The 27,849-nt window shown below is 48.0% G+C and overlaps 10 protein-coding genes across 10 annotated transcripts; 6 read left to right on the forward strand and 4 right to left on the reverse strand.

Annotated features, from left to right (window-relative positions):
- Positions 1 to 154: 154 nt before the first annotated feature.
- Positions 155 to 1,063, reverse strand: UA08_01060 (Succinate dehydrogenase; the record flags this gene model as incomplete). The annotated part of the gene is made up of 5 exons (XM_020259806.1): positions 155 to 320; positions 381 to 500; positions 561 to 627; positions 768 to 785; positions 862 to 1,063. 5 exons carry the CDS (start codon positions 1,061 to 1,063, stop codon positions 155 to 157), a joined length of 573 nt encoding a protein of 190 aa, XP_020124283.1.
- A 536-nt stretch (positions 1,064 to 1,599) lies between these two features.
- Positions 1,600 to 2,711, reverse strand: UA08_01061 (hypothetical protein; the record flags this gene model as incomplete). Its single annotated transcript, XM_020259807.1, has 2 exons — positions 1,600 to 2,465; positions 2,543 to 2,711. 2 exons carry the CDS (start codon positions 2,709 to 2,711, stop codon positions 1,600 to 1,602), a joined length of 1,035 nt encoding a protein of 344 aa, XP_020124284.1.
- Positions 2,712 to 6,467: 3,756 nt separating this feature from the next.
- UA08_01062 (hypothetical protein) lies at positions 6,468 to 7,294 on the forward strand (the record flags this gene model as incomplete). Its single annotated transcript, XM_020259808.1, has 2 exons — positions 6,468 to 6,731; positions 6,788 to 7,294. 2 exons carry the CDS (start codon positions 6,468 to 6,470, stop codon positions 7,292 to 7,294), a joined length of 771 nt encoding a protein of 256 aa, XP_020124285.1.
- A 591-nt stretch (positions 7,295 to 7,885) lies between these two features.
- UA08_01063 (rRNA 2'-O-methyltransferase fibrillarin) lies at positions 7,886 to 9,396 on the forward strand (the record flags this gene model as incomplete). The annotated part of the gene is made up of 9 exons (XM_020259809.1): positions 7,886 to 7,982; positions 8,059 to 8,115; positions 8,191 to 8,443; positions 8,540 to 8,622; positions 8,682 to 8,790; positions 8,849 to 8,888; positions 8,946 to 9,177; positions 9,261 to 9,272; positions 9,341 to 9,396. The coding sequence occupies 9 exons, from the start codon at positions 7,886 to 7,888 to the stop codon at positions 9,394 to 9,396; spliced, it is 939 nt and encodes a 312-aa protein (XP_020124286.1).
- A 780-nt stretch (positions 9,397 to 10,176) lies between these two features.
- UA08_01064 (hypothetical protein) lies at positions 10,177 to 11,689 on the forward strand (the record flags this gene model as incomplete). The annotated part of the gene is made up of 3 exons (XM_020259810.1): positions 10,177 to 10,222; positions 10,285 to 10,485; positions 10,551 to 11,689. 3 exons carry the CDS (start codon positions 10,177 to 10,179, stop codon positions 11,687 to 11,689), a joined length of 1,386 nt encoding a protein of 461 aa, XP_020124279.1.
- A 625-nt stretch (positions 11,690 to 12,314) lies between these two features.
- On the forward strand, positions 12,315 to 13,292 carry UA08_01065 (hypothetical protein; the record flags this gene model as incomplete). Its single annotated transcript, XM_020259811.1, has 1 exon — positions 12,315 to 13,292. One exon carries the CDS (start codon positions 12,315 to 12,317, stop codon positions 13,290 to 13,292), a length of 978 nt encoding a protein of 325 aa, XP_020124280.1.
- Positions 13,293 to 13,722: 430 nt separating this feature from the next.
- UA08_01066 (Mitochondrial-processing peptidase subunit beta) lies at positions 13,723 to 15,455 on the forward strand (the record flags this gene model as incomplete). Its single annotated transcript, XM_020259812.1, has 6 exons — positions 13,723 to 13,854; positions 13,917 to 14,138; positions 14,197 to 14,357; positions 14,415 to 14,826; positions 14,883 to 15,004; positions 15,065 to 15,455. 6 exons carry the CDS (start codon positions 13,723 to 13,725, stop codon positions 15,453 to 15,455), a joined length of 1,440 nt encoding a protein of 479 aa, XP_020124281.1.
- Positions 15,456 to 16,130: 675 nt separating this feature from the next.
- On the reverse strand, positions 16,131 to 18,552 carry UA08_01067 (hypothetical protein; the record flags this gene model as incomplete). Its single annotated transcript, XM_020259813.1, has 4 exons — positions 16,131 to 17,234; positions 17,295 to 18,139; positions 18,196 to 18,363; positions 18,429 to 18,552. 4 exons carry the CDS (start codon positions 18,550 to 18,552, stop codon positions 16,131 to 16,133), a joined length of 2,241 nt encoding a protein of 746 aa, XP_020124282.1.
- A 526-nt stretch (positions 18,553 to 19,078) lies between these two features.
- Positions 19,079 to 22,896, forward strand: UA08_01068 (hypothetical protein; the record flags this gene model as incomplete). The annotated part of the gene is made up of 3 exons (XM_020259814.1): positions 19,079 to 19,226; positions 19,305 to 21,895; positions 21,976 to 22,896. 3 exons carry the CDS (start codon positions 19,079 to 19,081, stop codon positions 22,894 to 22,896), a joined length of 3,660 nt encoding a protein of 1,219 aa, XP_020124277.1.
- Positions 22,897 to 23,114: 218 nt separating this feature from the next.
- Positions 23,115 to 27,634, reverse strand: UA08_01069 (hypothetical protein; the record flags this gene model as incomplete). Its single annotated transcript, XM_020259815.1, has 9 exons — positions 23,115 to 23,385; positions 23,444 to 23,940; positions 24,030 to 24,282; positions 24,588 to 24,616; positions 24,686 to 24,698; positions 24,751 to 25,110; positions 25,240 to 25,758; positions 26,170 to 27,394; positions 27,451 to 27,634. 9 exons carry the CDS (start codon positions 27,632 to 27,634, stop codon positions 23,115 to 23,117), a joined length of 3,351 nt encoding a protein of 1,116 aa, XP_020124278.1.
- Between the last annotated feature and the right edge of the window lie 215 nt (positions 27,635 to 27,849).

The raw sequence follows: 27,849 nt of genomic DNA on the forward strand, positions 1-27,849 counted from the left end.
AACAAAAGTTGCAAACACGCCTCTAAACCTGGGCGGACAGAGCTGGATACTCTTTACCAAAAAAAAAGAAAAAGAAAATCATGTACAGTAGCTTTCAGAAACGACAAAGAAAAAAGTTGAATAACTGTCAGTCAAAGATATCTATTTTCACATTTTATGCCGTCCAAATCCTCTTCAAAGCTTCGGTGATGCCAACGTCGTTTGTCTCAAATTCGTACAAGCCCACAGCCACGGTGAGAGTAGCAGCACGCAGTCCCCAGGTGAACAGAGAAAGAGTCTTGGGAACGCGCTTTTCGGGGAGGTAGTCGATGATAAGAGCCCTAATTAGTCATTGTCAGTGGATATCGTCGCGTCTAGGAATAAGTCGAAGTGGAACATACTGGAATCCGATATGGGAGTGCACGACGATAGTAGCAGCAAGGATCGAGTCCATGACTGGGTTTAGAGAGCCAGCTGTGAAAGGAGCGATGGTAAGAGGGACCAGAGCAAGCGAGATCAATCTGCGTGGTTCATTAGTTTATATATATCCCCCCAATATGTTACTCCCGATCTGCACGTACCGCTCGAAGGACCAGTGGTAGCTGCCATGGCTAGGAGAGTGGTGTGGGATAGGTGCAGCGTCGTTCACTAGAATAATTCGGCCTGGTTAGCATGTGCATGGACAAAAACATGTGAAGCATTAATCCCGGCAATTGTGTCCGTTTGGTAGATAGATACGTCGAAACCGAATGTATTGAGAAATTGAAAGAAAAAAGTATTCAACATACTTGTTCCATGGACAACCTCTATACGTAAACAATTGTTAGCATTCGGGAACAAATAAAAATTACTTTTCCCCATCTTGCAAACAGGCACACTCACGTGGCAAAGCCTTCAGAAGATCCCTCCTGGCCGAGCTGTGGAAAAGTGTATTCTGGACCATGGGGCCCTTCAATTGCGCCTGACGAGCGATGGTAACAGCAAGAGGCGCCGACTTTGCCGGGTAGAGCATCGATTGAGTCGCTGGAACTCGCATCATCTGTCCCAGGATCGCACTGGAGGAGGGGCGGATAAAGGCTGCCATGGCGAGGTGCTTTGCAGCGATGATTTATTTCCGATAAAGTCGAAGTGTAGCGAGGACGAGCGACCTCCACAAAGCGTTGAGTCCTGAGACTTTTCGACCGGCGTTGTTGATGTCGTCCGTCGTGATGGTTCGGGTCGAAAGCACAGCAAGTCTCGTCGTCGCTGGTCCTCGGGAAAGAATGCGGTCATTCAATTGCCCGCGCTGTGATTGGCTGGCGGTAGCCGAATTGGCCCGGCCGTGTCGAGCATACAGCCGAAGCTCGTCCACTTCCGACTCTACTCATCATTCTACGAGAGAAACATGAACACGTTCACTTATTACAAGTACTGCTAATCCAACTAAAGAGGAAGTGATTCTCAACAAAGCGAGTAGTCCTTCGCAAGCTGGTGTTTTAGTTATCCGGCAGCTTCATCTACAATCAACAACGCCTTGACCAGAGAGAGTACTCGAGTCAAATTCAATCGATATAACTCAACTCAAGAATATCTAAATATGTGATCCTTTTTTAATCTGCTGGTGTAACTGCATACAGTGCACTAGTACTTCAGCACAGCCTTGCCAAAGTTATGGCCGAGGAAGAGACCTATCAGGCCGTCAGCAGCATTCTCAATGCCTTCAATCTCCCAGTTAACAGCCTTGAAGGTGCCTTCATGTATCCATTTTGACACGCGTTCTCGGTGCTCATCGGCATATTTGTCACCCATGCCCTTGTCCCCGACAAGGAAGCCTCGCATTGTCAGGCGCTTGATGAGAATCTGCCTGTAATTCCTAAGGGGATACTCTTCTGCCGCACTGACGTTGTAACCCGAAATCAACCCGCACACCACAATGCGACCGTACGTTTTCATCATGTCGAGAGATGCCTCAAGATGCTCTCCGCCGACATTCTCATAGTAGATGTCTAACCCTTCAGGCGCCAGCCGCTTCAGTGCTTGTGCGGGGCTTTCTTTTTTGTAATTGAAGCCTCCGTCAAAGCCCAATTCATTAATGATGAAATCTAGCTTTTCGTCGGATCCCACACTGCCAATGACCTTCAGCCCCTCATGCTTTGCAAGCTGGCCGACTAGCTGTCCCACCGCGCCACTGGCAGCTGATACAAATATGGTGTTTCCCTTCTGAGGCTTGCCGATCTCGTACAGCGAAGAATAGGCCGTGAGGCCGGGCATTCCCAGAGCACCTAGGAACGCGCGAGTATCTGCGAGGCCGAGTGGATTCTTAAGGTGTTCGAAGGCTGCCAGTTGATTGCCATCCACAGCGACGAATTCTTGGAATGGCAAATGTGCGACTACGATGTCGCCTTTTTTGAACTTTGCGTTGTTTGACTCTAGAACCTTGGCAATGTGTTTGTTGTTGATGGGCTTCCCGAGCTCGAATGGAGGTGCATAACTCTCTATCTCTGGTGCTGCAAGGTTAGTTAGTGTATGCCCTTTGTGTGCGTGTGTGCGTGTGTGTCTGAAGATGACTAGGTATTATGCTTACACCTCATGCGGCCTCGCAGATAAGGATCCAAACTGCCGTACAAGTTTTGAACGATGATGCCGTCCTCGGGAGTACGATCAGGGTATGGCACGGCCTCGATAGTGAGGTGTTCTCCTTTACTAGGCAGCCCCGAGGGTACGGTCTTGAAGATGACAGCCCTGTTCTCCATCATGCTCATGAAGTTGGATTGACGGTGGCCAAAAATGAATATGCCTTGGGGAGTGGTAGAAGGTGTCGAGCTGAGCTCATTGTCCCAAGCATCACTACTTATATGACAAAGAGAAAGTGACAAGGCGTGGGGCAAAATGAAAATGCCATGGCACTCTTTGTCGATATTCTAACGCCACTATGGAATGGCATAGTCAATGGTCATGCTATTCCAGAGGCAAGTTACATGATTGGACCACGGTAGCTACTACAGAGCCCAGGCGCGCCACACACAAGAAGATTCAATAAACCCGATTCGTGAAGGAAGGCAAAATGAACCTAAACCTGAGAATTTGGATAAGAAGTTGGAGACTAGTACTATAATGCTTTAGGCATATCAATCCAGAGTCCGCCCCACCCCGTCAGAAAGAGACAAAGAGAACGAAGGAAAAGAGAGAGTGATAAAATTATACGGAGTACATCCACTACGTAGGACTAGTCCACCAATTATCAAGCTGGTAGATCTTTAACACATTATAACCACTTCCGCCAGGCGTTTTGAGGCTTAATAAAGTCAAGCTCTGAAACCCAAAAACGGCTTAGCCTCCGCCTTCTCTGGCCTCGCTTTTTTCGCTCCCGACGACAAAATTATATAACCATTATTAAACCAACTGCCGAGTAGTCCTTCGGAAAATGATATCATTATTATCCCGTCATAATGTATGTGCACTGGGCACAGGTTGCTTGGTGGATACTCGTACCTTGGTTGCGCAAGGCCGCCTCTCCCAAGGTTGTTCTAGAGCACCGCAAGCGGTGAATCAACAACCTTCCCATTTTTTTTATCTATCGAAGAATAGTGCCTTGTTGAGCTCAAGGATGGAACAACGTCTCAGTCTCTCGAAACAGCAGAAGGGCAAAAATCGAATTGTCTAAACACAGCTAAGAGAATCAGATAATGTTCAGCGTGAGCGAGTTCTTTGAAGCCTAAGCACATAGTTGCGTGCCTCCATCGAAGAAGACGACGTATCCTATTCTTGGCGGCATGGAAAGATTGCGTTTTCGTAATATACAATCATACCAACCATGTACTTTGCTAGCTTCACGTACCTCGACAACTCAAATGCCTTCGCTGAGGACTGCCGGGCGCGCTATGTGACGGAGATGCAGAGGTGCAAGGCTCCTCACAGCAGAGTCTAGACAGATAGGAAGCCTTTCAGGCTCTCAAATGGGGAGAGTCGTCGACAGGTCGAAGGTTGCAGCGATATTTTACTTTCCAATTCTGATAGTAAGGGATAGTGTTTCGTTTCGTCGTACTGGAATGGCAGATACTAGACCCCAATGCTTCATCTCGAATCTATCATATTATCAGCTCGTTTGGTGAGAAGAAACCTGGAATAGTTACCATTTTGTGATTAGCTGTTGTCCCTCGATCGGTAATGGCTTCGACTTGGCGCGATATCCCCTTGCAGTTCGACTTGATTCAAAATCATGAAAAGGTGTTTACCAATTGCCGGTGCAATTGATATTCTCGACAAGGTTTCATGAAGCACAGTCAGTTACCATTTCATGCCATCAGCGTCAGATCTAGGGAGTATGGCAAACTTTCTGGCATAGAACAGGCGAGAGTCATCAACCATGAATGCTCCTCAAGCCACACGGTAATTCATGTGCTCCAAAACATTAAATCGCGCAAAGAGTATCTTTTCCGCTCACCTAGGATTCATAATTCCCTCACCACCTTCCTTCCTGATTTGGCCATCAACTAAGATCACAAGACAAATCACAAATGCTACGTCAAAATTCTCACCAGACGGTTGATCAATCCTGCTCGATACAACCTGGGTAGCCATGGCATCCGCTCATGCCCGAACCTCAAAGATAGCAGACAGACTATTTTAAGCAGATTCTCATCATAGCTTACCAGATACCCCATTGTTGTGACATAGCATGCAGATGTTGACTAGCTTCCTGAGGAAGGTGCACGCATCGTCGGCTTTTCTTCTCGAAGACTCCGTTCCCGTCAGTCACAAGATTTGAAGATGCTAACCCAGGATGGGGCCTGCTTACACAGTGCTACTCGAAGAATACGAGCAAAAATTGAGTGATCGATGCTGAATCCTGGCTCTATCGCTTAAATTAGACTGTCTGCGTAGCTGGTGGAGAAATCCAATCGCAGTTCGTAAATGCCACATCTGCTCACTTTTCAACTAGAGATAGAAGCATAACTCGTGGGATGACGGGCACTATTCGTATACCTAGATAAACTTGTTTTAGCTCCAATTCGATCATTAGTAACTGCTACTATACTCCGTGGGTCGTGATGCTCCTCTAATAATCTTGAAATCTGACTGCCATAGGTAATTTAAGCGGGTCTGTTGGTCAGTCAGATCTAGGAGTACGTAGCATTTGTGTCCTAACAAGCCTATTACGTGAACAGTCCTTTCCAGAGAGAATATAGTTGTATATATAATATAGCTATCCAGACGGCTCAGACCAAGAAGGTTATTTTTGGACAATCCAATCGGATCCTCGTGGTGCTATTTATATCCTCAGATCACACTGGATATGCGCAAGCCGATTGGCTGTCAGGCGTCGATGTTGCAGATTTCTCCGGCACTAAAAATCCTGGAACCTTAATTGCGGCCGATATTGATATGCCTACTCCGTATGGGATATGTACTGCTGGAATATAGTGCTACGTCGTCTGATTAAATCAAAACGATGTAAGACGCATTAGTACTACTTACTTCTGTGGAGATGCTGCAGAGTGAGATCGTCAATGCGCGATATCACTCGTCTCATTTCAACGGTCAAGTTCCGCTCCTCGACAGTGCGACTGCAGTCCTCAACGGTGAGAAATAAGTGTGTAAATATCGCCCTTTTCATACTCATATCCTATTTTGGGGACCCCCGCCGACTTCGAACTACAGGTTGAAGAATGAACGAATCCGTAGTATGTACAGACTCTTGGACCTCCCAAGCGGCCACCTTTAGCACATAACGTGGCATCCGATTTAACCTGAAGAAACTAATCGTACATGTATATTTAGAACGGATCAGACGCAGCTCTAGTATTGAATGGAATACTCCGTACGGCGTACTAAAATATTGAACATGCAGCAGCTTGTTTCGCTGATTGGGCTCGGCAAATCACAAGCCAGGGATGCCAGTGCGGGCAGCTTCGCTGTGCGATCTGACTGGTCACTGCTGCCAGGGGTCTGGCGCACGCTCCGCAGCCAATCAGCAGGCCGGGCTCCTCACGAGGTTATTTTTGTAACCACCAAGCAGCCACTATCAACGCTAATAGTTGTTCGCCATTGTTTCTCGTATTTGCTTCTGCATGCATGCTGGTTCCAGACGAGAGCACATAAAATGCATGCGATGTCGACCGATATTCTTCCTGTTTTTCCTTTTTTCATATCATAGTCATACCTTGTTCACACTGTTCTATTCTTCCCGAATTCCTCACTACCAATTTCTTTCTCTTAGTGTTGTTTCCGTTCTTATACATTGATTTCTTCGGGTATATCCTTTATTCTCCATTCGTACTTCTTTGTGTTTGCGTTCTGTCTTTCCTTCTTTATCTCAATTTGACTTTCTTTGTACTGGGCCTGGTGCTCTGACCCATCTTCGACCTCTTGACCATCTTATCTTTGCAAGACAAAGAACTTGAAAGCAAGGAAAATCCTTATTTTCCCACACTTGATACTCGCAGCTTCCTCTATCAATATTAGAAACAAGCCGGGTCTCTCTCTCTCTCTCTCTCTATATTTTCACGATGCGTTTCGGTGCACTTGTTCTCGCCTCCGTGGCGACAATTGCCGCTGCAGCTCCCACCAACAACGTCTTCAACAATGTTTACGATTACAACTCGAATCTGGAGGAGTTCTACTGCAAGGTCAGCAGCTATATCGAGCAATTTGCGGGCGATGTTGCTTCTGCTACTTGTGATATGTCCAATGTGGCATTGCCTGCAGCAGCAAGCGTGCTACCTTCACCCACCGGCACGCTGAAATACGTTGCAATTGGTCGTGGTACTCAAGTAAGGAATCTATCCTCTATATTTTGGTCTCTTCTTGTAACTTACATTATTCCTAGAACTACACTTGCGCCGACTCCACAGAAGATACCGTGCCGGTGCAAATTGGAGCAGTTGCAAATCTGTACGATGCGTCCTGCATTGCCGCCAACTTCTCGGATCTGCTAGATCTCCTTACCGAAATTGTTATCGACTTCGCACTTCCTAATTCAAGCGTGCAGACTCCGTTGGCTCCCGCAAATATTGACCTGTTGGGCCACCACTATTTCTCGAACTCAACTACACCTACCTTCAACCTCAACACTACACCCGAGAAGCAGTACGGAATTGCTATGGCATCCAAAAAAGATGCAATAGATGCTCCTTATGGCTCAATCGTCGGTCAGAACAATGAGGGATACGGTGCTACTACTTGGTTGTACCTCACCACCATCGCCGGTACAGTGGGTGACTACAAGGAAGTGTACAGGGTCAACACTGCTGGTGGCAATGCGCCAACCAACTGCTCGGGCCAAGCTTCAACGATTGAAATTCAGTACTCCGCACAATATTATTTCTATGTCTAAATGATTTTCTTTTTCTTTACATCTTCTTTTTCGATTGAAAAGACAGGGTGGTGGTTTTACGATTTCAGGTTGAGGACTGAAATTTTTTACGTTTTTTTGAGCTGTAGTCTATTATATAGATACTTTTTTCACTATCAAAGTTGTGCAATGAAAACCGTAGGATGTGAGCAAAATATTTGAAATATCGAAGAGAGCAGATATGCGTCGCACCAACGTCAAAATAGGGCTAGATAGAGTCACGTGATCTCGCTATCGATAACGTGTCATGTGATGATAAGCATTCACAAAATTTGATAATCTGCGCTAATCTCACAATAGACTAGCTTGCAAGGTCCGCAATTCGAGAAAAAAAAAAAGCTTCACTCAAAAGTCGATAACATCTTGCATTCACTCGCACCTGTTTGTCAACAACACAGCGCGCAATACGGTAAGCTTTCCAATTTCGCTGATCATGTTACATTTTAATTCAAATATTAATACTACTTATATTTTTAGAGCCGGTTTCATTGCTTCGATCGCTTTGCGCAGGTGCTTTATGATCGTTTTTATCTCCAACTAATATCCCACCAATTTATCACCTAAAACATTTCGATGGCATTCGCACCCCGTGGCAGAGGAGGTCCTCCTAGAGGTGGACGCGGTGGCGCTCCAGGCGGCCGTGGCGGCCGTGGTGGTTTTGGAGGTCGTGGTATGCTCCAAAATGACATTGTCGATTATTCATAAAGCTTCGCTGGACTAACGTTAGTCCCTTTCTTTTCTCATAGGCGGCGGTGCTCCCAGAGGTAGAGGAGGTCCTGCGCGTGGGCGCGGCGGTCCTAGAGGTGTGCAAGCCTTTGATGAGAATGGGTTTCTTTATTTTGGTGCTTAGGAACTAATATCTGAATTGAAAATAAAAGGTGGACGTGGTGCTCGTGGCGGTGGACGTGGAGGTGCCCGAGGTGGTGCCAAGGGCGGTCAGAAGGTTGTTGTCGAGCCTCACCGTCATGCCGGTATCTTCGTCGCTCGTGGAGCCAAGGAGGATTTGCTTGTCACCAAGAACTTGACCCCTGGAGACTCTGTTTACGGCGAGAAGCGCATTGCCGTCGAGGCCCCTGCTGAGGATGATGGCCCTGCTGTGAAAACCGAATACCGTGTCTGGAATCCTTTCAGGTTAGTACATCTGCGCATACGGATCTGGAACTGTCTTTCCTCGTTGCTCCTCTCCTGCATGGACTATGTCTAATACGATCGCTTCTCTCTATGCAGGAGTAAGCTTGCCGCTGGTGTCCTCGGTGGTCTTGATAAGATCTACATGAAGCCGGGATCGAAGGTTCTTTACTTGGGTGCTGGTATGGATATTCGCACTCATTTCGCCATTCTATAGTATAGTTTACTGATATACCCCTAGCCTCCGGTACTAGTGTCTCCCATGTGGCAGATTTGGTTGGCCCTACGGGAACTGTTTACGCCGTTGAATTCTCTCACCGCTCCGGTCGTGACTTGATTGGCATGGCCACGTAGGTGTCGCGTTTCCGTGAGACTTTTAGAGCGCAGGCAACTGATTTTTTATGATAGAAAACGCACAAACGTCATCCCCATTGTTGAGGATGCTCGTGTAAGTCTTCTTTCTCACAGCGCATGCGGGGATGAATGAATGTTGACATTCGGTTAGCACCCGATGAAATACAGATTGCTTGTCCCCATGGTTGACGTTATCTTCGCCGACGTTGCCCAGCCTGACCAAGCTCGTATTGTGGGATTGAATGCGCACATGTTCCTCAAGAACGAGGGTGGTGTCCTGATCAGTATTAAGGCCAGTTGTATCGACAGTACGGCCAAGCCGGAGGTTGTCTTTGCCCATGAAGTTGAGCGTCTACGAGCCGAGAAGATCAAACCCAAAGAACGTGAGTCTCTACCATTCCAGAAATAAGAAGTAGATGGATCCATTGTACAAAGTAACTGTGCTAACTTTTGTTCCTTTCAACAGAACTCACACTTGGTAAGCTGCGAGCAAATCCGCGCTGTCATTCCGCTTTGAGAAGCAGCTTTTTACTAACCAACTCGCAGAACCCTTCGAACGTGACCACTGTATCGTGGCTGGTCTTTACACACGCACGCAGTGAAAAAAAGTATATGGGATGGTTGATTTACAACAAACGACGCAAATCTTTTCTTGATAATTTTGAGGACCAGTGACATTTTCCCGGCGTTGTGTGTATGTAATATGTGATGTTTTTTCTTTTTTTTCCTGGCTGCAAAATGTTTTTTCTTCTCTGAGTATTCCTATTTCCTTTGATGGGTCTCTTTTCCTTTTGGGCAGTGTTTCTGTTTCCCTCGAGACTGGAACACTGCAATCCCTCTTCCTTGCATGGAGATAGATAGAGGGCTCGTTAGTGTACATGTTTGGGGGATAGGGAATATCACGATTGCTTTCAGTTTCAGTTTCCAGTCTCCAATTCCAAGGAATATACGTCGGCAAAGACTCATTGCCTTGGTAATTACTACGGTGACGGATAAGGCTTGTGCCGTCCCCCGGCTATCCGGAGACGAGGATGGTCACGTGCAGACACCAGCAAGGCGAGAGTGTAGGGAGAAACCGCCGGATAAATATTTATCACGGCACAGTTTAGTCAGTGCAGCCTGATGAATGCTTATCCGGGTTTCTATACAGAGTACGTATTAAACATTACCTTCGTGATATTCTTGTTATAGGCAGATTTGCGTCTCACTCCAAGTTCATGTATAATTCTTAAACGACCTATTGCCCCTCTGCTCCGTCTTTCTTCCTGTTCCCTCACATCATCGAACCGGGCATCGCCGCCTTGGATATTCGCACTCCCTGTGTTAATAATTTCAATTCTGCAGCTTTTGTGTGTATGCGCTCACACGGCCCATAGTTCAAAATGGCAGCAGCAGTCAAGGATCTGAAGATCACCATTGTCGGCGCCGGTATGTCTTCTCTGGTGAATGTATGCTTTTGGATCTGCTTCATACTGACAGCGCAAATCCAGGCATGGGCGGCCTGTCATCCGCTTTGGCCCTCGCCAAAGAGGGATTTAAGAGCATTGACGTCTATGAATATGCCGCTGACTTGGGATTCGTCGGCGCTGGCATCCAGCTGGCCCCTAACATGGCCCGCGTCCTCGACAGGCTCGGTGTGTGGGAGCCAATTGCCAGGGAGGCCACAAACATTAAAGACACCAGCATCCGACGTAAGTTGGGGCTTTTCTCAGCAGCGAGGTAAAAGCATATCAAATGTGGCTGACACAATATGCAGAGGGCTCGACTGACGAGGAATTGGCTCACGTGGATCTGGGGTACGTGAAAGAGCAATACGATTATCCGCACATGGTGGGGCACCGCTTCTCCCTCGCCAACTACCTGTACGAGGGCTGCAAGAAGGAAAGCGCCATCAAATTCCACTTCAACACCCCGATCAAGTCCATTGAGTCTTTCGGCCCCAAACCCGTCGTTTTTGCTGCTCCTCGCGATGGCTCCGAGCCACTCAGGGTGGAACCCGATATTCTGTTGGCGTGCGATGGAATCAAGAGCAACATCCGCGTGGAGATGCTTAAGCTTCTCAACGTCGATGCCAAGGTCATCGACACCAACCAGGCTGCCTACCGTATCATGATCCACCGTGATCAGATTAAAGATGACCCCGAACTCCTTGCTCTCCTCGACGGCGACACTGTCACCCGTTGGATCGGTCCCAAGAGACACATTATCGCCTACCCCGTTGACAACAAGAACATCTACAACCTTTCCACCACCCAACCAGACACCCACTTTGCCGCCGCCCTAGATGCTACATATACCACCAAAGGGTCAAAGGAGACTATGCTTGGTGTATTTGGAGATTTCTGCCCCAAGGTCCAGCGTATGCTGAATTATGTTCCCGAAGGCGAGGTTTGCGAGTGGAAACTCCGCGTCCACGCACCACTGCCTACCTGGGTGCATAAGAGTGTAGCCTTGGTTGGAGACGCCTGCCACCCAACACTGCCGCACTTAGCTCAGGGTGCTGCCCAGGCTATTGAGGATGCTGCCGCTATCGCTGCTTCACTTATCCGCCTACCAGACACAACCCCTGAATCTATCAACAAGGGTCTTCGCGTGTACGAGGCGATCCGCAAAGACCGTGCTTACGCTCTAGTTGAGACTGCTGCTGCTTCTGGCCGCACCCTGCATTTAGGTGAAGGTGCTGCACAGGAAGAGCGGAACAAGCAGTTTGCTGCCTTAAAGGCGGGTACTGGCAAAGTTCCTGATAAGTGGGCTGATGCAGATGTGCAGAAGATTCTCTACTCGTTTGATCCCACCAAGGAAACTGAAATTCACTTTGATGAGATTTTCAACAGTCTTGCGCCAGAGGATATCCCTGTTAATGGCAAGGTTAACGGGGCCAACGGCCACCTCTGATGATCATTGTCTATTTATCCTTGAAAGATTTCAAATTCACGTTGATGAAAGGAATGTTTTTTATGACAGTCATGGAGGCATGTCAAGACTCATGCATCAAGAACACTTTTGTACATACTAGTTAAATACATTATATGATCCTGCATAGTTACCTAAAAGTTAGCGATTTAACTACAACAAACAACATAATCAAAGGCGAATATTCCTTGAGAAGCCTTCTGTAAAACCTTTATATACAAATAGATACAATTGCTGAAGTTGGCCATGAAGTGCCAATCTCGGGCTTTCTCCGAGTGCACCAACAACTTCCAAGATTCTGGGAGTTTGGAGGTCGGTCTTCACGCCGTGTTCAACGTGTCCCGGAATATTCTCCACCACTCACAAAATTGAGGCATATTACTGTCGATTCGAGGGTCTGATCTTGCCAGTCTACGTGTGAATGGGGTGATACTCTTGGTCTTCGGAGAGTCGCCGATGCGCCCATTCCCCACGAAATGAAGTACATAAGGCATGGCCCCCCACGAGCATTAAACACCAAGCCTGGATAATATATCTGACTCCTACAAAGCCAGGCACATATAGCGAGATCTTACTTTTGTTAACTTCCGTATATATTTGTTGGAGAATGTCTTCTATACTTATCACAGGCGCTGGCGGCTACGTCGGTCAAGAGCTGGCTGCCGAACTGCTGCGTACATCATCACCAGACACCACAGTGACTATCACCGATGTACAGGCGCCGCCAGTACCACCGTCGGTAGCATCTGGGGATGCAGCATCTCGATTGAAGACTGTGGCAGCAGACTTGACATCTCCCCAGGCTGTCGATGAGCTCATCAACGAATCCGCCCCATACGAGACCGTTTTCTTGCTCCATGGCATCATGTCCAGCGGCTCGGAGGCAAACTTCGATCTCGGAATCAAAGTCAATCTTGACTCGACGAGGTACATCCTCGATCGTCTCAAGGCGACCATGCCCGGTGTCAAAGTCGTGTTTACTTCTTCCCTGGCCGTCTACGGTCCTACGAAGCCCGGTTTCGTCATTAGTGAATCTAATCTACCGCCTGTCCCTCTGTCGTCATACGGTTCACAGAAACTCATCATCGAGATCCTGTTGAATGATTACTCTCGAAGGGGATTCCTGGATGGTCGCGCCGTGCGCTTGCCAACCGTCACTGTTCGCGCTGGCAAGCCGACGCAGGCTGCCAGCAGCTTTGTGAGCGACATTATCCGAGAGCCATTTCATGGAAAGAAGGCAATTTTGCCAGTCGCAAAGGATACGCCAGTCTGGATCTGCTCGCCATATACCATTGTGAAAAACATATTGCATGCCCGTGATGTACCCAAAGAGGCGTTTGGTGACTCGCGCTCTGTTAACTTGCCGGGCCTGCTCATCACGGTGCAGGAGATGCTTGACGCACTAGAGCAAATCGGCGGTCCAGAGAAAAGGGCTCTAGTGGAAGAAAAATACGACGCTGACGTTGATAGAATCGTGCAGAGTTGGTCGCCGCTGTTTGACAGTGCGCGTGCGAGGGAGCTGGGATTTGCGGACGATATTCCGTTGATTGAGAATATCAAGAGGTTTGCGGGCTCCTTGGCCTAGTGATCAGTATGTATGTACATAATTAGCCAAATTTATTTAGTTACATACCAGAATAAAACAAGGATTAGAGAAATGCAGCTTCGCAATTTTGCTAGTGAGGCGAAGGAAGCCAATGCAATTAGATGTTGGGCATTCGAAGACCGTTCTCCCAGCACTGAGAAATAAAAGAACAGAACGGGGAAGAAAAGTGATAGAATAATACTCGATTCTGTGATACTCTACACAACGTAGTAACGTCTCGTAGGGAAAGGCCGGAGCACCGGGACGCACTTTGTTACAAATCGGGTCATGTGATTGGCTGGCCGAGCTGGCGAACAATTTGACTTCCCGACTCCAAGTCGACCTCAACCTCAACGACCATCCTTGCCCGTCGTCCTCCCACCTCAATTGTCTCTTCTTCCCCGACATTCATAATCAGCCACACGCACAAATGGCTTCTCGACGGCTCGCTTATCAATTCAACCAGGCTCTGCGCACCCGCGCTGCCTTGAACGCCGTCCAGCCCGCGAAGCGCGGCTTTGCTTCGCCCGTTGGTCTGCCATCTCGAACGCAGTCGACAACGGTATGTCGTCGATCCATCGGTCTTCCCCCATTGGAATTGAAGCTGACCGTTGTATTGAATAGCTGTCGAACGGTCTAACCATTGCCACCGAGCACAACCCCTATGCTTCCACCAGCACAGTTGGCGTATACGTTGACGCCGGTTCCCGTGCAGAGACCGATAAGACCAATGGAACTGCCCACTTCCTTGAGCATTTGGCTTTCAAGGGCACCAACAAGAGAACCCAGGGCCAGCTTGAGCTTGAAATTGAAAACATGGGTGGTCACTTGAATGCTTACACATCGGTACGGTGATCCCGGTGCTGTCCTGTTCCGTTGTGCTAATCGCTCATTGCTCGTCTAGAGGGAGAACACTGTCTACTATGCCAAGTCATTCAACGCCGATGTGCCTAAGGCTGTCGATATCCTCGCTGATATTCTGCAAAACTCGAAGCTTGAGGCTTCTGCTATCGAACGCGAGCGTGATGTCATTTTGCGGGAAGCCGAGGAAGTTGAGAAAATCAGGTGAGTATGAAAATTTGTCAGTTTGATGTAGATGGACAATACTGATTTTCATTGTAGTGAGGAGGTTGTCTTTGACCACCTCCATGCGACGGCCTTCCAGGGCCAGCCTCTTGGCCGTACCATTCTCGGACCCAAGGAAAACATCCAGAGCATTCAGCGTGACGACCTTGTCAACTATATCAAGACCAACTACCTGGCCGAAAAGACCGTTCTTGTTGGCGCCGGTGGTATTGAGCATGACACACTTGTCAAACTCGCTGAACAAAACTTTGGCAGCTTGCCATCTGCTCCACCATCTTCTGCTGCCGCTGCTGTTGCTGCCGAACAGAAGCGCAAGCCAGAGTTTATCGGCTCTGAGGTTCGTCTCCGTGACGACACTATCCCAACTGCACACATTGCTCTTGCAGTTGAGGGTGTCAGTTGGAACGATGACAACTACTTCACCGCTCTTCTTGCTCAGGCTATTGTTGTATGTATTGTTCTTTTTCGTCGCTAGTGTCCATGCACATCTACTAACAGTTGTAGGGTAACTGGGATCGTACCATGGGTAACGCTGGTTTCCTCGGCAGCAAGCTTAGCAGCCTTGTTTCCCACCACAACCTTGCCAATAGCTTCATGAGCTTTTCCACCAGCTACAGTGACACTGGGTGAGTTTTCCTAAGTTGTTCTCCGCCCTCTTGTTCTTCGCTGCTTACATTATAATTTAGTCTCTGGGGTATTTACCTCGTCAGCGAGAACCTTACTCAGCTCGACGACCTCGTCCACTTCACTCTCCGCGAGTGGTCTCGTCTGTCTTTCAGCGTCACTGAGGCCGAGGTCGAACGCGCCAAGGCTCAATTGAAGGCATCCATTCTTTTGTCTCTTGACGGCACTACTGCTGTTGCCGAAGACATTGGTCGCCAGATCATCACAACCGGCCGCCGTCTGAGTGCCGAAGATGTCGAGAGGACAATCGGACAAATCACTGCCAAGGATGTTATGGAATTTGCCAACTTGAAACTCTGGGACAAGGAGCTCGCTATCAGTGCTTACGGTTCTATCGAGGGTCTGCTCGACTACCAGCGTATCACCAACGACATGAGCCGTAACTTGGCTTAGAATTCTCTCTCTACACGGACACTTGTCCTCGAAAAACGTAAAAAACTCTCATCTAGAGCTTGCCATTTCACCTTGTTATTCATTGATCAATAGACGAATATGGGCTCTGTGACAGTAGTAGTAGTGTTATAGCGCATACTTTTGATTTTTTTCCCTTTGTTATCTATATCTATCTGTACAGTAAATCAAACTGTCTTTTCTTTTTTTCAATACTGTCCTACATCCATCTTTTCGTTTAGGTAGTGTCACTTGTAACTTTCTAAGCACCTACCCAACACCAGATCACTGGCCTATCCTCAATCTATCCTTAAAGACTACCAGGCTGAATGAAGTCTTCGGGGTTTGTTTTGAATATTGAGCTATTTAGGTATGTATCCAAGACTATTCAGGCAATTAACGAATCTAGTGCTACAGTACAAATACGAAAAAAGTTTCGCTCATGAAGCCTCTCTATTCGAGTAGATGAAGAATAATTATAAACATCAAGTCAACAACTAGTTAGATAGAAGTGAGTTAGGTATAGGACCAAAAAACATAATCATAGATACGCAGATGGAAGCAATATGAATAGATAATGCTGTTTTGGAACCAAGACGCCTTAAGAAAAGTCCCGGAAACAGGTGCCGTGAAAGAGAAATATATATATATACAAAACCAAAAAAATAATATACTTTATTAATTAAACCCTTCTTGTTGCCAATCGTCCCCATGCAATTTTCCAGCAGCACCAGTGTCAGCACCAGCGGCACCACCACCGACAGCGCCATTGGCGAGGTTATCAATATGATGCTTCTCAATCTCGACAGCGCTCATCGAGTACAACATGATAAACAGCAGTACGTGTAACGCAAAGCAGTAAATAGCAAATATGTTTCGACTTGTGCGGTTTGCGAGGACAACTCGTGTGATGGAGAAAACTAGTCGTTCAGGAAGACTCATGCGTTTATACGCTCTTGTTGCCTCACGGCCCCTGAATGCTGCAAAAGGTGATATTTGTGCTTCGTATGCGGATTGATATTTGTCAAGTGAGAGGCCGGGTGACGGCGAGTCGTCGGAAGCATATGCTGAAGCAGCACTAGGTCGGTTGGCATAAGCAGATGCCGACGTTGATGCGGAGCCTTGACCCCGGCTGTACGTTGACACGTATCGCGTCTTTTCGTATAGATTGAGGTTGTCTTTTTGTAGAGATGCCACTTCTTGCCGGAGTGTCTTGACCGTGGAATATGTTTTGGCTAATTCCTCTTCTAATTGGGCATTCTTTTGCTTGAACCTATCGCGCTGCGCTTGGATCATTGGCAAAATACCAGAGCCACCGCCCACTGCTTCACCGGCACGGATGGCCTCCATGGTATTAGAAGAAGCAGCGGCCTGATCAAAGCCTGAGATAATCGAAGACGTAGGAGATGTGGCGCCTCCTCGTCGGGATGAATGATACCTAGATGTGTATGTGCCTGCAACGGACATTGCAGCTGAGGGCAGAGCATTCGTGCTTTTTTGCATCCGCAAAAGATCGTTTTCTAATGTTGTGCAGAGCGCCTGAGACTTCTCCAGTTCAGTTCTTGTGATTTTCGATTCCTCTTGTAGCGTCTCAATCTGGCTTTGAAGGTCACGATGAGATACCCTTAGAACCGTGAGTTCATTGGTGAGCTTCTTGTTACGAGCCATCAACAATTGCTCCAACGTATTTTCTTTGGACTTAACCGCGCCATTTGTGCTGCTTGTAAGTTCCTCGGGGATATCACCGGAGTCGTCGTCATCACCCGTAGAAAACTCGATGGACTATACACATCGTTAGTCATACAGGACAAGGTTGCATGCTTCCTTTGTGTGTTCCCTCACCTTAATAACCTCAAGTTCTCTTTTGATCTCTTCATAGTCGGCAAACTTGTCGAGTTTTGAACGGAACTCATCCTTCTCTGCTGTAAGTTTGGCGTTTGTTCGTTCAAACTGACGGACTTTGCTTTCCCAATCGTGTCTTTCGGTATCCCGATCAAATTTTACGGAATCCAGCTTCCTGATCAACGACGAGTTTTCTGATTGCAGTCTGAGATAGGCAGGGTCATCTTCGATAGGCTTCTGCTCAGTCTGGGAATGCGATACGGCTTGAGCCAGCTCTAGCCGCATCTGTTCATTGCGTGCCTCGACCTCGGCCAACCTTAAACTAGTCTTTTCAAGATCCGAGACGACAATCTCGAGTTCGGCGGCTGTAGCGGTATTACGAGCTGAATCAACCTCTTCTTCCCTGTCGAGTCTCTGCGACACTTCCAGAGAAGCCTTGAGTTCTTTGACTAGTCGATCCTGGTTTTCGATCTTTTCTTCCAAACTTTTTTCCTTAGCTTCCCAATTGTCACTCTTCTCTGAAAGCACCGCCTCCCAAGATGACTCGATCTCTTTGATCTTTGATTCCTGTGTATCTTCCAATTTCTTTCGAGCATCGCTTTCCTCTTCTAGCCGTTTCTCGGTCTTTTCCAGTTGGCCCGTCAGTTGGTCTACTGACTTTTGTAAGTGCTCCTTTTCCGATGTGAGTTTTGGAACGGTGTCTTCGGATGCCACAAGCGAATCGACCGATGCTTCAAGGAGGGGGTACGGGTCTGGGGCTTCGGAAAGTGAGGAATATAGCTGCAAGAACGCCGACGATGAAGTCTTGCCGTGATTAGTTAGAAGGTCAATGAAGGTTTGGTAGGCTGTAAATTGTTTCGTCAGACGTCGAAGTAAAGCTTTATGTGATGTTTGTGCCCACCTTTCAACAGTCCCTTGTATTCAGTCAGTTTTGAAGCATCGTCAAGCTTTCGGAAATCCTTTGTCTTTTGTGCAAGGTCCTTCCTTTGCACCAGAGCATCACGCTGGTTTGCGACGATTTCTGATGCAGTAGCGTCAAGTTTCGGAATGGTATTGGTTAGATCGATGCCTGTAAGAAGAATTCCAGACGTATTAGTGGCCGCGTGATAAGTACAACAGAGTCCACGTTAGTACCTCGCCATGCAGAGATGGCACGCTGGAATTTGTTTGATTCCTCCGATTTCGTGCCTTGGTTGCTGTTGCCATCTGGCTGCTCCTGCCTCGGGATCATGTCCTCGCTGACCGCAAAGGCGTCCATGTTTGAAGGATATGGGTGGCGAATATTGAATTCCTTATGACATTCCCGCTGAATTCGACGTCTCGTAGCCGTTCGCTCTTTCGCAAGAGCTCACCAGGTCGCCTGTTGAATGATCTATCTTGATGCGAACGATGCGCGTAGCGGGCCGATGTTGCTCCGCTTTGAGGTGCCTGGGACAATCAATGGAAGGAACGGGGCGGGTGGGATCAATTAGACAATCCTCATAATCACTGCAGCTCGCAGTCAAAACGTGAGGAGGGTGTCAAAGCCTTATTCTGCAGTGATGACCAAGGCGTGAACACGTACGAACTACTACGCACATGCCATGCTATGCTATGACCGTCCCTTGAAACACGTTGCGCAAAATGACTAAGCCACGATAAGCCGCCGGCAGCTTGTTTCCCAATCAAGAACTATCGGAATCAAATGACCGCGCACATAGGACGCTCTTCCTGTGTCTCCGCCGTGTCTGACGGCCTACGAGATATACTGGCACATTAATCATTCTCCATATCCCCTCGCGTTAATGGATGAAAGCGCAGGACCCCGCAAGAGGAGGAAGTTATCCGCCTCCGACGGGGCACCCTATGTCCTGCGCCAATTGCTCGACGAGGTCCCTATTGAACCGGAGAGCGGAGAGTCGGACGTGCACATTACATGCGTAGAGTACTGGAGTGAGTGTGATGAGCTAGCTCTATGTGGAACTATCGAAGCTAACAGTAGAACCCAATCAGACGACAACTTGTATATAGGCACCTCTGCCGCTGAGATCCTTCATTTCGTCTCGTTACCGTCCGAACCCTCCGATCAAGCCAACGAGCCCACCTTCATTCTAGCATCGCGACTGCAAATCACCGGGAAACCAACTAAGAAACATGGCATCCAGCAGATCGTATTACTTCCCACCGTTAGCAAGGCTTGTGTCTTGTGCAACGGCGTCGTCACCTTCTATACATTACCCGAGTTGAGTCCAGCTTTCGAAAATACTAAAGTGAACTGCCAATGGATCGGAGGTCTTGACTTGAATCGCAATGCGACTGACAAGCCGGTTATTATGATTGCCGTCTCGAACCGGATAATGCTGGTACGCATTGGAGATATTGCGCAGAGAATCAGAAACATCGAATTCCCAAGGTGCTTAGCTGGAGCACGACGTGATACCATTGCTTGTGTCGCAGATGGAAATGCGTACTCACTTTTAGAAGTCGAGCATCAGCAAAAGATCCCCCTTTTTCCTATTTCTTCGGTCAATGAGGCTTTCGAATCTGGACATGTTGAAGATATCCCGCAGTCATCGTCTGCTCTCAAACGCTCATCTTCTGCAACACGCACTGACTCGAAAGCTGATAAGAGTAGTGAGCATACCAGAAGTACCAGTCTGAATACATTCACAGAAGCTTTCATTGGTAACAAAGAAGGCCTTCTATCCAATCAAGACGATCGGTCTAATACTTCCACACCCGGCCCATCGGGGAGCGACTCGCCTCGAAGGTCTACGTCAAGAGACCGGCGCGATATGGATGCATCAAAGGACTTGCCGGCCCCTCCGGCTTCAGATTCGATAGAAGACAAACAGAAGCCGCTACCTCCAGCTCCAAAAGTGGAAGTTGCTCGTTTAAAACCGCATATAGTCTCTCCGACGCCATCTGAATTTCTCCTGGTTACTGGGACCAAAGAAACCGAACCTGGAGTTGGCATATTTGTCAACACAGACGGCGACGTTGTTAGGGGCACAATGGAATTTCAACAATATCCCGAATCTATCGTACTAGACACCTCAACAGACACGAATCCCACTGCAGGAAACACAGGTTTCCATGAGGGCTTTATTCTTGCCATCCTTGATTTGAAAGCCAATGAAACTACAAATAAGTATTTGGAGATACAGCGCTGGGACGTCGAGCCAGGAGAGTACGGACGTAAGAAAGCCTTGGTGGAGATACCTACCGCCGTAGGCGATGCGAAGACCGGTCATGTCGGTATTCGACACACGGCCGGTTCAAGCAAACTTAATTTCTTTGAGCTCGGGGAGACTCTTCGGATGGTTAAATTGAAAACACCCGATACGGGAGGCACTTATAGTCCTCCTCAAGAAGCCGACCCGCGAACAGACGAAACCATTGAACAGCTCCGCCAAGAAAAGGAACTTTTTGAGTCTCAAGAACTGACGGATTCGGAGTCTGGCAAAAAGCAGGGCTCTCCTCAGACGTGGGAACAAGAGAGAACCAAAGAGGAGTCTATCTTCGCTCATGGTCTCGGAAACATTCAGAGCCATTTGGTTTTATGGTCCGGGAATCGGATATGGAGAGTTACCAAAAACCCGATGCCTTTGCAACTTGACGGCCTACTCCAGGATACGCAAACTTGGGAAGATGGCAAATTCAAATCAGTCGACAGGGAAGCGGTTATCGATCTGTTAGATTCGATGAAATCTATTGACCCTACAACTGAAGCAGAATTCCTCGGTTTGGGATACGTTGAACAAAAAGCAGGTTTAATTCTCTTTGCAGATCTACTTTCCATGGATCCTGATAAGAGAAGCGAGACAATAATGCAGGCTACCGAAGAAGTTCTCGTGGGCAGTAATTTAGACCCACGCCTTATTCTCTTCCTTATTCCCTTCCTAGCAAACGAGGTTCTCCAGGCAAAACAGGGAATCTGGGTGCATCGTGGTTTAGCACGGGTAGCAGAATTCTACCTCGGCCATTTATCGGAATCAAACGCGATGTCTATAGTTCCTGACGATGCCTTGCTCAACATGGTCAAACGCTATCTTATGGCATGGCAGAGGAAAAGGGGGTATGGGAGTGTGACAGATGAAACAAACGTATTCGATAGTGTTGATGCAGCTCTTCTGCATTTGATTTTGGAGCAAGAAGCTCGGGCAAGGATGGCATCTCGACCAGTAACAGCAGCCGCTCGCAATGAATTGAACGCATTGGTTGATTTTTGGAAAGGGAACTTTGACCGTGCAGTATCGTTATTAGAGAGGTACCGACGGCTTTTTGTCCTCAGTCGACTTTACCAGAGCCGTAAAATATCAGGGAAGGTTCTGAGGACGTGGCAAAGGATTGTCGATGGAGAGAAAGACGATGACCCAGAGGTCACGGTTCATGGGGTAGAGGTGCATGTTCGAAGGTATCTTTGCAAAGTGCGCGATCCACAACTTGTCGAAGAATATGGTTCATGGCTGGCATCACGCAATCCTAGCTTGGGTATACAAGTCTTCTCAGACGACAGTGCTCGGGTCAAGTTGAACCCCGATGAAGTTGTAAACCTACTAAAAAGACGAGCGCCCAATGCTGTTCAAGATTATTTGGAGCATCTTGTTTTTTCTAAAAATGTGAGTACTGCCCACTTTGTCTACTTTCCAATTCGTCTCTACCAGACAAGACAAGATGCTGACCAAAATCAATTCAATAGCAAACTCAATACGCGGATGACCTCATTGCATACTATCTCGATACGGTCATCAATGTCCTACAGTCATCTCCTGAAGCGCGGGCATCGCTCAGAGAATCCTATTCTACATACCGTGCCTTACGTCCTCCTAAACCCACCTATCTTTCTTTCATCAACGAAAACACTCCACAAGAGAGCTGGTGGCAATCACGCCTTCGACTTCTACAGCTATTGGGTGGCCCCAGCACTGTCTTTACCTCTGCTTCCGGAGCGAGCAACCTGTCATACTCCGTTTCAGCCGTCCTTGCTCGCATAGAGCCCTTCCAAGACGAACTAGTGTCAGAAAGTATTATTCTAGATGGTCGCCAGGGCCGACACAAGGAGGCATTACGTCTTTTAACACATGGGCTTGGTGACTACGACTCAGCAATACGATATTGTATCTTTGGTGGAATTTCGATATCTCAACCTGCCGCTACTATCACGCTACCACCCACAACTGAAGACATCACATATACACAATCAGCAGAGTTGTTCAAATATCTACTCTTGGAATTCCTCCAGATCGATGACGTGTCAGATCGAATTGAGAGGACTAGCGATGTACTTGCTCGTTTTTCGCGCTGGTTCGATGTTAAGGAAGTACTGGCCACAATCCCAGACGACTGGAGTGTCGATATTCTCAGCGGTTTTCTGGTGCATGTATTCCGGGATCTCGTCTCCCAGGGTAGAGAGGCACGGGTACAAAAGGCCTTGAGTGCTAGTCTTAACCTTCAGGTAGGCTTAGAATACTCGGAAGACGTAGAAAAGCGAGGAGGCTGGATTGAAGATGATCAAGGATTGAGAAATCTTAAATCGACGGCTCCAAGCGAAGCTATCACTGTGGAAGCTGACGGAGGTAGCGAAGAAGAATTTGGGGAGATGATCGATGCTGCAAAATAGGCAGATTTGATTGAGGTCGTTTACAACCGTCGCATTTCATGCTCGCTGTTCATATTCATTTATATCTAAAGACATTTCTTATGTTTTTTGTACATAAAGATATTTCCAACATGAAGTCCTACCAAGCGACGTCTACGGGTCCATTTCTTCAAGCTAGAAGTACCAAGAAGCACGGCTTCTCGTATCAGAGCTAGCTCTGATACATATCGTACCTCAGCTCAATCCAAATCAGGGATTGGCAGCCCATTAACAATCTTGACTTTTCTCCCCAACTTATCCAGAGCAACCTGCGAATTGTGCTCACGCAGAGCACTTGTCTCCGCATCCGTGACAAGCACAAAGTCATAGGTCATTAACCACGAGCCCTCAGCAATGCCGTACTTGGCTGCTAGGGTGGCATCGACGACGCCGAGATCAACTACGAGAGTATTCTTGACGCCGAAGACGGCATCCGATGTTTCGTATGGATCGTTGCGGAGGTAGAGTGCTCTTTATAAGAGCACGTTAGTTATGATGACAACAACTTTGAAGGGAAAAGGAACAATACGTAATCAAACGATCGTAACCCTCCTTCTCAAACATAAAATGCATATGACTCGGCCTATACGAATGTCTCCGCAGTCTCCTCAACAGCATCCCCACCGGCCCATCATGCGGAATGGGATACGGAACGGGCTTAATAGCCCTAAACCAAAACTGCCCCTTCTCATCCGAAGTCATCACACAACGACCATCCGGACCCGAACGATCGGCATGTTGCACGTCGTAATAACCCGCAGAGTCGGTCTCCCAGATATCGATCTTCACGCCGCTGATGGGCTTGTCTGCGCGATCCTTGATGTTGCATATAACTAGGAGCGGTTCGCCGTTGGGGTCCTGCGACATGTTATCCCCGTGCGCCATGCTGGGTGCTTCGTGTGTGTGGAAGGGCCCGAGAACAGTTCCTTCAGTTGAGTTGGCGGGTTTTGGGTGGTCGATTGAGTCGACTAGAAGTGATAATCCGAGGATATCAGACAGGAGGATGAATTCCTGTTTATTCCCTTTCTGTCAGATACTTGCAGGAATATATGTATATATATATATATATATATATGGCAAGTGGTCTTCAACTATATCTGAGATTAGGCACACACCTGTCGAACATCACTGCAAATCTTCCCCGTCTCGGTCAGAAACTTGATACCAGCCATCCATTCATCGGAGCTCAGGCGAGTTTCGCGCGCAAAGTCGTGTAGATGGGTGACCAGGCGTTCGAGCACGTATTTCATGCGCGCATCTTCGCAGAGAGAGTTGATGAGGATGACGTTCTGGGTTATGTTCTCGATTGTGAGGTCTTTGATGGGCGGGATTTTGACGAGGGAGGGGTCCATTTTGGAGATATAGACTCTATTTACCAAGCTGTATTGCGAGTTATGAAGATCGATAGGTAGGAGTAGGCTGTGGAACGGAAATGAGGAAATTGTCAGATTGTAGTAGTATTCAGCAATCCGTGTATGTATAATAATCAGCGAAGTAAATGCAGAGAAAGCAAAGAGCAAAATGGATATATCTATACTTTCCAGCTCTAGGCTAAGCTCATAGCCGGTATCATATTTACCGTATTATATCATATGCAAGCTATCTATTGGCCGCGGTCTAGAATAAGGTGTTTTGTTTTATGGTTTTGTTACACTCCGCATTTCTCCACGTACGCTTTCCCAGCCCCACCCTTCCGGCCTGGCTATAGTAGCGGGTTCTGATTGGCTGGAATACAACTATATCCGTATGTATATTCAGATAGCTAACTGACCTCATACTTAGACCTGTGAAGTATGTATTCAATACGCCTCAAATTACACGCCAAACAAATCTCACAGCGACATCATCTCCTGCATATCCTCAACGGGGCCCATGGTGGAACGGTTATACTGTGTCGGTCTGCCATGCATGACCTTTTCCCACCCGGGACTTTTCGCCATAAGCCCAGCCCAGCGCTGCAGCTCCTGGGGAACGAGCTCGGCGCTGCCAGCATCGATGCAGCGCAGCACGAATGGAAGGAGATGGCTGTCAAGCACGGTGGGGCCAACCTTGTTGCCAAAGGTCCATCCTGCCTCAGTGTCGGATGCACCGCTTTCCCTGCGGTGGTCTGTGATTTCTGTGAAAATGGTCTCTAGGTCTGCGCGGGCTTTGGCTACGATGGCTGGCTGGAAGGCAATGCCATAGTTGTTGTTGTGGCTAGGTGACAAAGAAAGAGAGAGTTAGAGAAGAGAGTATGTGTGTGTGTGTGTGTGTGTGTGTGTGACTGACGACAGGGAAAGGCGGATGGCACAGGGACAAAGTCTGGGGGAAATCCTAGGTGCGTACAATTCGAGCTTGGTCTCGAGAGCCACGCGGTATTCCGGGCTGAGATCAGTCCTCTTGAGAATATCCTCCGCAGGTGAGGGGTTATGCTGCCTCATCGCTGGTGTCGGGTTCCTGTTGCCGAATGACGGGCCAGGAACAGCATGAAGCCTCTGCAGGAGGTCCCTGATGACGGCGGCGTGTTGTGCCGGCAGCATGGCTGGGTAGTGCTTCTCGGCCAGGTAGAGAGAGATGGAGTGGCTGTCGGTAAGTGGCTGCTCGAGGACGTTGCCGGTCATGGCGGGAACCTGGCCTTTTGGATTTACCTTGAGGAGGTAATCCTCACTCAAGTTCTCGTTCTCATCACGATTGACGAAGTGCAGCGTGATTCTTTGCGGCGGTTTTGCACCATGCGTCGTAGGGCCGAGTTGGATGGTGTGGCGGGCCATCATGGAGTAGAGGGAGAAGGGGGACGAATAGAGCGTATACTCCGCATTGTCCAGTTTTGTCATCTTGCCAGGTGATTGAAAGACGAGGTAGATTCTACTTGAGTTGATTCCAGAGGTTGGTCATTCTTAATCTTGAAGCGTTTGATGGTTTAGTTACTATTCCAAGTCTCCGGTGTAGAACCCCACACTGGCTTTAGCTAGGTACACGAAAGAAGCAACGAAGAGAATCTAAGTGGCCAAACCAATACGAGCACGTGCTAAAGCCTTAGTAGATTGATTTTACGCATGGTCATATAGAATACACCCAACTTAGCCATTTCTTCCATGTGCATCACCACGCCCAACCCGAAGTGCTACTAGATTCTCGTCGAAACAGATATATATATTTCTTCAAATGAAGAATGGCCACCTATTTTACTACAATATGTCATGTCCTCTACGGTCCTCATGAGTTATAGAGTCGTTCTGGTTTCGAAAGGTACCGAACGCAGCTGCATTAGCACACCTTAGCCCTCTCGAGACCAATGGCAAAAGTCTTTTTGGACTCCAACGCCAAAGAATGACCCAGCCTCCAAGAAGCGAAGAAAGCCCCGTAAAGATGATAAGGGGCCCATAGGAGGTCCCATAACCAAAGCGCTGGCTGGCCGATATAGTACCAGCGCTTAGCAGTTCGACACCAGCAAGTCCTCCGCTGACGTACCCGATCCCCCTGACGCCATTTAGCAGACCGTAGAGAATTCCAGGGTCAACGGCTTCGTTCCTCTCGGCGGACTCGCGTTCCATCTGTTTAAGCATCCCTCCCCAGGTAGCGCTATAGCCACCGGAGAAGAACCCAAACGTCATGGAGAAGATTATGAGGAGGCCAATACCGCCCTGCGTGGTCAAGCCCCAGAACAGGAAGGTAGCAAATACACAGCAGATGGGTGGAATTGCAGAAACAGTCTGAGCCGAAAGAGTAATTCGCTTATTATCGCTCAACCACCCAAAGAAGGAAGAAGCAATAATGCCGGGCGCGTTGAAAACAGCTAGCATGAGAGTGCCCGAAGCCTGAGACAACATGAGGACGTCTCGTGCGTAAGTGCTCAGATACGTTTGCGGAATACCGTAACCAGAGCTTTGGAAGATGATGGCGATACTGTAAAAGTAGATAGATCGGTGTTTGAGGAAATGCCAGGGGATTTTGCGTGCTCGAGTTTGGTGGATCGAGACCTTCGAAGGGTGTGTTGGGATTAGGAAGATGGCGCAGATGCTTGTTCCACCGACAATTGCTGTCCAGGCTCTCAAAGTGGTCTGATAGCCGTAGGTATCAATCAATGCTCGTAGCATGAATGGACAGCTGGTTCCGACAATGTTCTTGCAAGAGAGAACAATTCCGTATGCCAAAGCACGGTTGCTGCTGCTATACCACTCGCCGAGAGATAGCGTAGTTGGACTATAGATGAGCGCACACCCCAATGCGGACGTGATGCCCTGAGTCGCGATCAATTGCCAGGTAGTGGTACTGTAAGAGGACAAGAAGAAACTGACGCATGCAATTACCGTGCCACAAAGAGCGGCAAGTTGGCGTCTATGAGCCCATCGTCTGCTGAATAAGGCGAAGAGGAAGGGCATAGACAGGTACATGACACCATTAGCCGTCGTGCCGATTACACCAGTAATGCTGCAGTCTCCTTGGAATGTCCAGTTATCGAAGTAATATTCCTGGAATATACCATAGCTCATAGCAAAGCCTGCATAGCACATAAGCAAAGTAGAATTGCAAACCAGACACGTCGGCCAAACATACCCCATATTGGCAGCTGGATTATGCCAGAGCCTACGAGGACATGGAGTTTTGTCTTTTTTGACTCTACCTGCCTCGAGTCGGTCTGCTCTGCGTCCACGACGGTTTGTTCGACGTCGAGGGCGTCTCGATCACCACTAGGCGACGTATGCAGCGCCGGGAGAGAGAATCCTTCTGTCTCTGCCATTGTGGTATACTGTGATGTTTCAGGGCAGAAGGTTGACTCATGCTTGCCAACAAAGGAGTCCGACCCCACGTGCCCGACTTCCCCGTTCAGCAAAGAGCCTCCGTTTTGGGCCTAGCTAGTCGGTCATATGACGGTAGAATTAATGATGACTAAAAAGAGAGCCAGAATGCTTTCTTTATTCTTGTATAATAATATGCGCTCATCTTGTATATGCG

Source organism: Talaromyces atroroseus (assembly GCF_001907595.1).
Source record: "Talaromyces atroroseus strain IBT 11181 chromosome Unknown scaffold_0, whole genome shotgun sequence".
Classification (NCBI taxonomy): Eukaryota; Fungi; Ascomycota; class Eurotiomycetes; order Eurotiales; family Trichocomaceae; genus Talaromyces; species Talaromyces atroroseus.